The sequence below is a fragment of the Contarinia nasturtii genome, unplaced genomic scaffold (assembly GCF_009176525.2).
Source record: "Contarinia nasturtii isolate CC-2019 unplaced genomic scaffold, AAFC_CNas_1.1 Cnas_scaffold_1240, whole genome shotgun sequence".
Taxonomy (NCBI): Eukaryota; Metazoa; Arthropoda; class Insecta; order Diptera; family Cecidomyiidae; genus Contarinia; species Contarinia nasturtii.
Window position 1 is genome coordinate 2,158,373 of NW_022198581.1, and position 11,994 is coordinate 2,170,366.

At 34.9% G+C, this 11,994-nt stretch overlaps 4 protein-coding genes across 4 annotated transcripts in view; 2 read left to right on the forward strand and 2 right to left on the reverse strand.

Annotated features, from left to right (window-relative positions):
* Nucleotides 1-6: 6 nt before the first annotated feature.
* LOC116344959 (WD repeat-containing protein 35) lies at nt 7-4,802 on the reverse strand. The gene is made up of 13 exons (XM_031773817.1): nt 4,582-4,802; nt 4,215-4,511; nt 4,093-4,144; nt 3,822-4,033; nt 3,588-3,747; nt 3,383-3,525; nt 2,920-3,319; nt 2,745-2,848; nt 1,611-2,677; nt 1,162-1,539; nt 546-1,097; nt 439-485; nt 7-360 (listed from the first exon to the last, which is right to left on the reverse strand). The coding sequence occupies exons 1-13, from the start codon at nt 4,603-4,605 to the stop codon at nt 218-220; spliced, it is 3,579 nt and encodes a 1,192-aa protein (XP_031629677.1). The 5' UTR covers nt 4,606-4,802; the 3' UTR covers nt 7-217.
* A 550-nt stretch (nt 4,803-5,352) lies between these two features.
* Nucleotides 5,353-6,400, reverse strand: LOC116345021 (ribulose-phosphate 3-epimerase). The gene is made up of 3 exons (XM_031774017.1): nt 6,068-6,400; nt 5,624-6,001; nt 5,353-5,550 (listed from the first exon to the last, which is right to left on the reverse strand). The coding sequence occupies exons 1-3, from the start codon at nt 6,251-6,253 to the stop codon at nt 5,443-5,445; spliced, it is 672 nt and encodes a 223-aa protein (XP_031629877.1). The 5' UTR covers nt 6,254-6,400; the 3' UTR covers nt 5,353-5,442.
* Nucleotides 6,401-6,495: 95 nt separating this feature from the next.
* On the forward strand, nt 6,496-7,487 carry LOC116345022 (LDLR chaperone boca). The gene is made up of 3 exons (XM_031774019.1): nt 6,496-6,774; nt 6,839-7,077; nt 7,145-7,487. The coding sequence occupies exons 1-3, from the start codon at nt 6,607-6,609 to the stop codon at nt 7,308-7,310; spliced, it is 573 nt and encodes a 190-aa protein (XP_031629879.1). The 5' UTR covers nt 6,496-6,606; the 3' UTR covers nt 7,311-7,487.
* Nucleotides 7,488-8,042: 555 nt separating this feature from the next.
* Nucleotides 8,043-11,994, forward strand: part of LOC116345062 (vacuolar protein sorting-associated protein 13) — a 65,611-nt gene continuing 61,659 nt past the window's right edge. The window contains exons 1-2 of the mRNA XM_031774109.1: nt 8,043-8,240; nt 9,427-9,681. Coding sequence (XP_031629969.1) covers nt 9,582-9,681 — 100 coding nt within the window. The 5' untranslated portion in view covers nt 8,043-8,240; nt 9,427-9,581. The remainder of the gene's footprint in view (nt 8,241-9,426; nt 9,682-11,994) is intronic.

An 11,994-nucleotide genomic window follows, 5' to 3' on the forward strand; every position in this document is an offset into this window, starting at 1 on the left:
TTCTCATTTTTTGGCACGTAAAACAAAAGTCAGAAACAATATAACTTTAATCATTTTATATAACTGTTTGTGTTTCTTTTTCACAGAGATAAAAAAGTTTAAAAATATACATAAATGAAGAAATGCGAAGAACAATACAAAACACCCGTTATTATTTTTTATAATCAATTTGTGTATACATAAGGGTCATACATGCAATGTAAAGGCACTTAATAATCTAAAGTTCAGATATTTTCAACGATATCGCACCAAAGCAAAGCGGACAAGATTTTCGATTCGTTACCTCCTCTTGATATGCACAATGATGACAATTATTGCATTGCCATGCATCGACTTGACGAATAATTGATCGGCCGGATGCTAAAAGAATAGAATCATTTATTAAAATAAAATTCCATTTCTACTTTTACATCTTTTAAAAAATCATTGTGTATGTACCAATGCACGTTGAAAATTGGGTCCTGCAATTCGGGCACGATGAATACCTACCGATGTAAATAGCGATTAAATTATTTTATATTAAAAATTTTGTTTGAAATGTTTACCATGTCGGTACCAAAGCATCGCAAATATAGCATTCAGTTCGATCGCTTCGCAAATCTTCTGGTTCATGTTGTGAAAATATATTAACTGCCATTTCTTCGTATTCGATGCGTCGTTGTTCCGGTATTGTTTCGAGCGACTCAAGTTTGATGAAAGCCTTGGAGCACGTGCCAAACGATCGATCAGCACAACTGGCCAACGCAAGTAAACAATAAATATCCTCAACATTCAAGACATCTTCATAATCGCGCAGTTGCATCGCTGTATAGACGGCACTGTGAATGAGACCGCTTCGTAATTGTCGTTGTGCCAACAGCATAAAATGATAACCTTTTGCTGCGTGCCATATTTGATCTAAAAGTACCGAATCCTCTGGCAATAATCCGCTTACAATTGATGCACGTGTTCCACCAGTCAATGATGCTTGAACTCGCAAATGATCCTCAATCAACAAACCAGCCAGTACGTATAGCTTTTTAATGCACAACATGCTACTCTTTTTGCTGACTTCACCTTCAGCCAATTTTGTCAGTAGCCGAGCAGCATCCAGATATCTTTTACAAATGGAGAGTGAAAAAAAGTTAATAATAATAAGATGTTTGGTTGAAAAGCACTCACTTTCCAGCTTTCCGTTTGAGTTCAATAGCTTCAAATAAACGACCTTCTTGTAGTAATTGAGCCGCATGCTTTCCCAGCAATGCACTGATCTGTGGCATTTTATATTTTTGTGCAAGTTCAACCGCTTGACCCCATTGCTTTAGATTGACGCAGGTATTAACTGCCGATTTAACATCGCCTTGTTTTAAAAATGCTGAAACCGCTTGATCACACATTCCAACACTGGCTAACATTTGTCCCAATTTTCCAAGCAACGGACTCTTGTCCGGCAATTTATTGATGCAATTTTCAAGTTCATTGAAATCCTCCAGGTAATACATTGAATCCATAAGGCCTTCGATGTCGTGCGCTTTTTCAAAATATTCTTTGGCACTTTCCCTAGATGAATAGCAAATTGAATTTAGTTCACTTTTGTTTTGATAAATATTGTACATGTATATAAAACCCACCAATTGCGCAAATTGTGAAAATGATCCCCAATCTCTTTCCAAGCTTGTTCCATTTGTTGATCGGAAATGCCAGGTCCGATTCGATACAATTGTACCGTTCGAAACCAATCGCATAACGTTTGTCGCAATTCAATGGCCAAATCACGTCGATCAGCATCGATATATAATACTTCGGCTTCATCAAAATTACCAAAAAATGCAGCCACTTCAGCTTTTTGTAATGCTTCACTCTGAAATGTTCGCAATCGTTTGATCAATTGAATACCCGGATAATTTGTACATCGAACGAATGCATTTTCGGCCGTTTCAAAATCGAGATTTTTCAATGACGCTTCGGCCAATAACCGCCATAGCCGAGGATGTGGATTATCTTCAATAAATTGCTTTGCCTCTGAGATGCCAACATGCGCCAATAAGTCTTCCGTATCACGAAGTGATTTGACACGTAATTGCAAGATATGTGCATTTTTATCGGGCGTTGCTGATCCACTAATAATTTCATCTAAAAGTACTCCGGTTATTTCAAGATCTTCAAAACTACAAATGTAGCCAGAACATGAAATCGGCTCCTCTGGATCAGCTCCACGAAAAACATACATTCTTGTTTTTTCCATGATTGCCAGTAATTGTGGATTATCTTTGGCCCAGCACATTGTCCACACATCTTTTCGTTCGATGCGACCGATTCGCATTGAACCCGCCGATAATTCGCGACTATCAACCAAATCGATTGCCTGCAATAGTCCCGTCGAATCAATGACAGCCGCACGAGTTGAATTACTATTTATAGCCATTTTATAGGGTTGATTTGTGAGCGAATGACGATTTCGTAGGGCAACATTTGGTACAGAATATTCATTTATCGTTCCCGATTCGCGGCCAATCAAAAGAATCGATTCTGATATTGTGATACAACAAATTGGATCGAGAGTTGGTTCGGTATTTATTGGCGGCTCATAACCACCTTTGTCCAAGTCATTAATTACTTCAACAATTCCAGACGGTGTATCATCAATGTGATATCGCTTATCTTTTCGTCCTTTCACATTGTGCAGTGTCGATGTACCCTAATCAAAATAATTGTTTTTTTTTTTCTCAACATCAAATTCATTTTGACATTCGATTGTAACATACCTTTGGTGTATGGTATTGCCAAAGCAGAAAATGATTCTTTGACGCAACAATCACAAACTGCGAATTCATCGCGATGAATTGTAGTGATAAATCAATGTACTTGGCTAGAGAGGTAAAAAAATGCGTTCGTTTAAAAAAAAAAATACTTAAATTTCCAATATCTGATTGAACTTACAATCAACGGTGGTGCTTATTGAGTTGCAAATCAAAAGTTGATATTTTTTATCCTGTTTACTATTTTCAATCAAAATATTCGGATCTTTTGACGATAGACTTGGACATTCAACGGCAATAACACAATGATCAGAACTGGATGCCATGGCAACCGGTTCATCGATGTGTTTGTTATTTGATTGATTTGATATTGTATCCCAAAATGTGACCACATAATTTCCCGTCTTTGTTGTATCCGCATTTAGATAGCAAACGGTTTTACCAAAATAGCACCACATATAGTCGGGCCGAATGTTTGCAAAGTAAATAAACGAATCAACGGCCAATGCAATTCGAAGTGAATGACCCTCCCATGCTAATGCACTGATTTCGTGACCAGGAATTTTTAATGTTCGAAGATGCTACAAAATTGTGTGATTTCAAAATAATAATAATACTATAGGACTCATTTTGTCATCGCTTACATCACCGAATGCCGAGTAAAACATCACAATGTTTGAATCTTTCTCACTGCCATACAGTCTCATTCCACATACAGCCAGTACGGATCCATCATGATTCCATTGACAATCAGTTGCTTGTAGTTTTGTATCGACAATTATTGGCACTATATATACGAAACAAGTTAATATTCAAAATCGAGTCTAAACGAAAAAAACCTGCACTCACCGTCGTCATTTTCGTTTCGCATAATTTGAAATTTGCCGGTTTCATAGCAAATCGCCAGAGATGGTCGAGTGAACGATTGAATGCGATGAAACCACGACATTCCAACCACTGATATGCTTCTTGTTGGCCCAAGTGGTACGCATTGAATGTTTAATTTCATCTGGAAATATGATGGTTTAAAAAGGAATTTAAATGTAAACATTCGTAATGGAATTTCATTCAGAGAGTACAAACCACAAACGATCCTTGATTATCATAAAGGTGTACTTCACCGTTTTTCAAACTAAAAAGCAATAAACGACCATCAGGATTCCATTGGACGCCAGATAATGAGGTATTTTTCAGTTCTTTGCCCCAAATCCGATTACCGTCTACCGAACCAACAATGATCGCACCATCTTCGTACACAATACATATCTGTTGACCATCCGATGTCCAACACATGCCTATCAAATCAAATTCATTATAAAACTTTTCACTGGTAAAAAAGAATTCCGATCCAAACCTTTAACTGTTGATTTCTTGCGATCATTTGTCATTTCCTCGTACCAAGTATCCTATTGGATAAAAAGAAAAGAAAATCTCTCATTTCAATTCACAATTGTTCTACAATAAATTCAAATTCACCTTGTACATCATCCAAACCATAATGACACCATCACGATCGGAGGTGGTTAACTTTTGTTGAGCATCATTCCATGTTACAACTTGAACTGTGTCTTTGTGCCCTTCCAGTGATTGATTCATGCATAAATTATTTTGCGGTGCAGCAGCAGTGCCATGACTTTGATTATTGTTCAAGACATTTGTCGGCGATTCTAATTTAAGCACTTTTAATAAACCTTCATCGCCTCCGACAGCTATGTATCCCTGTGTTTTATTCCATGCAATACAATTGATTCGCGTATTATTTGGAATTGCGATCTAAATAAATGAATGAAATTAGAACAAATCAAATCGAATCACACAAACATTCATCCGCTTTAATACAAACCTTTTTACTTAAGTACACAAACATTTTGAATATTTGGAACCGGTTTTTTGTTTCGTTTTTTTTTTAATCAAAAGATCATTCGTTGCATATTTTCATCGACATTAATTTCGATAGAATTTTCACCATTTTTGTTTCACTCTTTGGATTGGTAACCAATGAATGACAGGTGTATGTTAGTAACCGTCCGATGCCAAACAAATGCCATCGTCGTTCAAAACAATGCACTAACACAACCACATATATTCGCACCGCATCACAATCGCTGTTTATGTGTAAACGCATCGGAACGCAACATAGCAGAATCCAACTGGGTGGTACCGCCATAAAAAGAAACATGAATTCTCGTTGAATTTCATTTTATCGAAAAATCTTTACATTTCACATTTTCTTTGACGATGATTTTGCGATTTGTATGCATGCACAATACTTAATCATATTAAATTTCACCGCTTTGAATCGATATGAGAAGATAAAATGAGAGAGAGAGAGAGAGAAATATTGTTGTAATCAAACAATCGCAACGTATAAATACGGCAGAAGTATATGTCTATATATACCTCGAGAATCGGCAGTTTCATTGATCACCCAAGGCCAAGGTCATGACTAAGGTTATTCTATTTCAATATTCTTGACTAAATTCACTGTCAAGTTCACATCGAAGGACGCGAATTAGAATGAATAAAAATACATAACATAATGTTCAGGAATAAAATGTCAATTACAACAATACATACACACTTAAGTGTATGCCATGCACACTTCAATTTAGAATTTTGTTTTTATTTGCTTTTATTTAACAAAAGTCCGAACATTGTATAGAACGTAAAAAAAATGAGCATTCAAAGTATAAGTATTTTAAATTCATGCATCAATTGCACTCTGAACTGAGTTTCGGAGATAGGAAATGGTTTCCTTTTGGTTTTCCGAACGAATAACAGCAGTACCTGACACTATCATATTTGCTCCAGCCTAAAATGGATATCATTTCGATATTAATTTCTTTTAAAAAAAAGGATAAATAAATGTTATGACATGAACAAACCTTAGCACACTGATGAATTGTTTCTGGTCCAACGCCGCCGTCGACTTCAATGTCAAGCGATGGATAGTTCTTACGTAGCCATTCCACTTTTGGCATTTGATTGGCCATGAATTTTTGACCACCAAATCCAGGTTCAACAGTCATAATCAAAATCATATCAGCAATTGGAATGTATTTGGTGACTGCTTCGAGATCGGTGCCCGGTTTAATAGCAAGGCCAACTTTCATGCCGGCTTCGCGAACCTTTCGGCAAATTTCATCGACGTCATCGAGTACTGGCTCAATGTGAAATGTATACTGATCAACACCGGCATCGGCCATACTCTCTATCCATTGTTGGGGCCGTTGAACCATCATATGCGTCTCAAAAAATGCATCCTATATGAAGAAAAAAAAACGAATGATTCCGATATCAATACCGATTCCGATTTTTTTGTCGTTTACCTTGATTTTAGAGCGCAAACACTTAACAACTGGATGACCGAAAGTAAGGTTAGGTACAAAAGTTCCGTCCATAACATCTAGATGTAAATAGTCGGCACCATTTTTCAGTAATTTTTCCGATTCTTCGTACAATTGTGATAAATCGGCATTCAAAATTGATGGACCAATTTTCGCTTTCACACTCATTTTTCGATCGTTTTTTTTATTCACACCGAAATATATGCACTACGGAATGTCAAAGGAAAAAATTACAAAATGCAAAATCGAAAAGAAAAAAAACTGATAAGAAATCGTCAAAATACGGAACAAAATAAGTTTTCAAGTAAGAATTTCGTTATTTAATAAATGCATTTGTGTACAGTATTCAACGCAATATAACGCACCGTTGCCATCTATCAAATGTGACATTTGTTAATTATGACAGTCATTGCCAGCTAAACAATAACAGCAAACGTACTCAGTTCTTAGTGGAAAGTCAGCATTTGAAAATCATTCAAAGAATTAGTTTTTTCTTCGGATTTCCTTTTTAGAAAAACAAAATGATTACCTCAAAGAGAAAATTCCAATTAATTGCGATGCTTGTCGTTTGTTTGATAATCGCTGTGAGTGCAGGAAAGAATGATGATGATGAGAAACCGGCATGGGCAAAGAAGAAAATCACAGACTATTCAGATGCGGATATGGAACGATTGTTGGATCAATGGAACGTAAGTCGTATTCTTGTTTGGCAATGAGAATCAAGCGAGTGAATAAAACATGTAATATTTCTAGGAAGACGATGATGATGGTGATCCAGATGATGATGTGCCCGAACACTTGCGACCAGCACCACAAATCGACTTATCCAATATGGACTCAAGTAATCCCGAGAATTTGCTGAAAGCATCGAAAAAAGGCAGAACAGTCATGACATTTGTAACTGTATCGGGAGGTCCAAGCCGACTTGAGGCCGAAGAAATCACAAAAGTATGGCAAACTAGCCTTTGGAATGCAAACATTCAAGCTGAAAAGTAAATAAAACTGATACTTCCTCTTTTGTTTTCAAATTTGTGACTAATCCGGATTTTACTCAATTAGGTATATGATTGATGATAATCGAGCGATATTTATGTTCAAAGATGGCAGTCAAGCATGGGAAGCCAAAGATTATCTCGTTGGTCAAGAGCGATGCGAAAGCGTATCGGTGGAAAACAAAGTATACCCGGGAAAAGGAAGTCCCGACGGGGGAAAAGATGAACTCTAAAGAAACCAATTTTCATTATTTGATAGAGAAAGTTTCTGTTATTTTCAAATCAACCATCTGCAGCTGAATGTCTTCGAACAAATCATAAAATTATTACAAATAACAACTGTATAGCACAAATTGCATTTATAAGAAAAAAAAAGATCTTTTGTTAAATAAATAATTGTAAAAAATGAACATTTCTCGTACTATATACATGTAGTTTAAGCGTAAATGAATTTAAGTCTTTTTAGGACACATAGAGAAATGAAATAATAGAGATTATGGATACTTTTGTTACTGCCAAAGTTATAGCTAATCGAAAACCCGTGATAGAAATTCAAGATTGACACCGCTTGGACATTTATTGATGTCCGCTACTCCATATAAAAAAGCAATTTTCATCAAAGCCAGTGGAGCGGTATTTTTTTAGAAAAGAAAATGAGTGATTATAAGAAAAAACAAACAACATGACATGGCATTTTTTTTAAATAAAAATAATATAAATAGAAACTATTTAACGAGTAGAACTACTGCAACATTCGTCGGCAGTCGAAAACCGTATGATGTTTGAAAACACAAAACGGCGATGTCATTCATAAGACGCACTAAAACGCGATGATAAACATCACTAAAACGCAACGTTACTCGCCGTTCGTTCGTTTGTTCGTAGTGTGCCTTTATAACAGACAGAGCTAAAAACACCTTTATAAGTTTCAAATACGCGTTACGGTGTTTGACAGTCGTATTTCAGCTTTTTAGCTGTCCATACACATCAACATATATATGATTATCACGTAAAACAGAGACAAACCTATTTGGATTCGTAAAAGTGTGAGCGAAAGATATTGAACATCGAAGAGTGTACGCACATCTTCATGTACGAAAATTTATTTTTTATGTTTTTTTAATCGGCATCGAATTGAACAACAACCAAATATTGAATTGAGTGTAAGCATTGAATTTTCATGTTTTATTTTGCGTGATAGTGTAATTTTTTTGCATAAAAAGTCGAAAATAAAGTGACAGATAATGAAATTGAAATGATGAAAGTGAAATTAACACATGTCATACGCATTAAATGTTTAAATCTATTTTCTCTCATTTTTCGGTCAAAGTGTACTTGATTCGAAATATTTTATTGTATTTATTCATGTCATCAAAGTCAAATGTTTTTTTGATAATTTGTGGTGCAATTAAAACAAAAAATAATTCAATTCAAGAATTAAAAAAAGAAATAAAAACTCTCCACAAAACTGATTAAGATGAATGAGATTCAAAACAAACTTACACATCGAACGGTTTTGTGTGACAACATACACACAACCATCATGACACATTATTTAATCGCATGCCAATGGTTTTCATTGTGAAATTTGCACAAAATACGATAAAACAAACGTTTGCTTCGATAGTTTTTTTTTTGATTTGGTTTCGTTTGTGCGAAAACATTATGGCGTGAGTGTCTGTGTATGATATGCCGCGGCGAATAAATGTTGTTGTTTATTTGTTTTCATCACTTTGCGTCTATCTCTCACACACCAACATTCGACATTCGTCACATCGTACTCTAACTGCACTCTGAATCTGGGCTGGTTGATTTTCATTTTGTTTCACACTGCGAAATATTTTTACCTTTTGGCAAATGCTACACTTCTCCTTGGTATGATATAACCGAGCGTATCAAAAAAAAAAACGACGAGCGTATGTGTGAGAGAGAAATAACAATAAAAAACAGCAGAAATTTCATTCTTTTTGTGTTCCGCTCCACGGCCGAATATACGACCATGTGTGCACAGTAATAATATATTCGCGCATTCAATTCAAAATATGATGTCATCGTTATCAAAGCATTTGCCATAACAAATGGCTGGCTTAACTTTGGCGCAAAACCTCTCTGTATTGGAGTGAATAAAAAGAATGGAGAAAACAAAATAAATTTAAAATCAAAAATGCTTCGAACCATATTCCTATATAGTCAAATGAAAGAAAAACCAAGCCATAAGAAACTCAAGATAACATTGACAAAGAATCACATTAGTTAATGTGAAATAGAAACCTGTTTCATTTAATGCAGTTTATATAAAACCATCTTCTTTTTCTGTTTCTTTTTTTCCCCATCAACTGTGCAACATAGTGAAAAAAGTTTTTTTTGTAGTTTTTTTGGCGTGCAGAGAAGAAAACATATGATAAAAAAAAGACGAGAAGGATTTAGTTAGAGAATATTCGAAACGAACACCAGTTGAGTGAACGTGCGTATATTGTGGAGTGTTATAGAGTGACGACGGAAAAATGGTCTTCGAAAGTATTGTTACCGATTTGATGAATCGCTTTTTGGGCGATTTCATCGAAAACTTGGACCACAAGCAACTCAACATCGGAATTTGGGGTGGTAAGTACATCAATGACCATCTGTGCCATTTGACCATTCACATTTGTTAACTGTCCATAATAATTAAGATTTGTTTAAATTTCCGCAAAATGTCGTTCACATTTCCTCAAATTTTTTAGTACATTTTATCGATTTTTCCGATGGAAGCATATGCAACGAACAGTTTTTTTGTTTTCATTTTGTACTGATTCCGTGCTTAACAACGATAAAATACCATTCAGCACGCACATATTTCTTGAAAGCCAGTTAAGCTATTCAAGTATCACGTCACGCAACGAAATGAATGTATATGTCTCTCTATGAGTGGACTATAATCATAAGGGATTTATAGACGTTCCGTAATGAATGTGTTGTTGTAAAATGTTTTGCTTATTCTAAGTAGCTACTTTTTTTTTGTTTACATCGCTGTTCAGAAGTTTGCTTGACCTGCCCTAATGTAATGTCTTTGGTTTTCATCTATCGGAGCAGCGACACATCCATAAATCGTTTCCGAAATTTATAAATGACATCGTCAAACATTTAGTTTGCTTTGAACAAACAATTTTTATATTACTTACTTACTGTGTAAATATGTATAAAAATCAGACGCAAGATCGAAATGGAATTGAGTTATTTTGCATAATTCTACTTGGTGAATTTTCCAAGTGCATGATAATTGTGCTTAAGTTTCAATTAGCACACATTTCGATTATTAATGAGCTGGGTGTGTTGTCACACACACACACACATTCCGTTGTGTATAAGGATGATTTCTATCTAACGTTGTGAAATGCGATGCAAATGTTTCTTTGTTTTGTCTTCGTTACTTGCGAATTATATCGCACGCAATAGGTCGGAACAACGAATTACAAAAATAGATCGTCAACATTTGCATTCGGTAATAAACGTTGGACCTCGACTATGGTTGCCGGCTGTGTCATAAATAACATGATTAATAATGTTCTTTATTTTTAATTTTTCATGAAAAAGAAAATGTTGAAGGAAATTTTTGCAATTTATTATTTCCATATGGGATTGAATTTTTCACGTTCAATATGCTTAACCCGACGTTAGTATGTGCCAGTGGATTTATGACTTTCAACTGATTAAAATAAATAACGAAAACACCGTTGAATTTATAAGGCATAGTGAGCATTGCTCATTGTCGAATTAGTTGTTTTGCTATTTTCGATTTATTTATTTCAATTTGATTACAACTTAACGAACACTTATTTTGGCCAAGTGCCAATTAAACCAATTGCGTTTGATAAATTGATTTATTTATGTTTTTTTATATCAATTGTGTGTTATCGAATGGATGTACGCCCGTTTTTTTCGTAAATGAATGCGGGCTGATGAGAATACATTTTTGAGAATGTTAGCGACCCTGACCCGAAAATCATCCTTTAGTTTATGACATAACAACGCATCAAATATTGAAATATTTCTAAAAGCAAATCTTTGCCGGTTGAAAATGCAAATTATCTATGCTTCGTTGACTTTTAAGTTTGTAGAGCCCACACATTGAGAATCAACATAGAAAAATGATTACAGTATTCTTATTATCGTCTTGTTTCTGTCAAACTGTTGAGTGTGTAAAGAGTCATTCATTCTTTGCTGATAACAGATTACTCATATTCTATAACTTGTTTCATTTCATGAAGCGTCAATAGTAATTCAAATTGATAAAGTATTGCTAGAAAATGGCATTGCTAAGAAATCATTTCTTGAAATAGATATTTCATCATTTTACGACTAACAATAGACACAGAGAGAAATTTAAACGGTTGCCATAAAACCACTTTCGTTAAACATAATTACACGTCGACTACGCCTTAAAATGACGTGAACCATTTTAAAATCCGTTGACTTTTGCTGGCCATATTTTTTTCTTCTTCTTTTTCTGAACGAAATTCAGTTTGATGAATTTATGTTTGATTTTTCTGGTTTGAAGATCTTCAAATAGTAGACACTGTAAATTGTGCAAATATTTACAACAATGCAATGCAAAATTTGCTTATTTTATTCTCAAGCATGTTCGCACACTTCTATGGTTACTGATTCATCAAATATTTTGTTCAAACAGCAAACGTTGACTTATCTTATGTCTTGAAGCAGAAATGAATTCTGTCGACAATCCGGCTCATGTAACTAATATTGTTGAATCAATGGAAATTTAAAACTTTTACGATCATTGTCGCTGATGACTCGCCATTTTCATGGTGCACTCAATGACAATAACTGGAAACAATAAAAACATGAGAGTTGCACATGCATACTGAGCGCAATAAAGATATTTTTTATGCCTGCAAAATGAGAGAAAAGCTTTTTTTG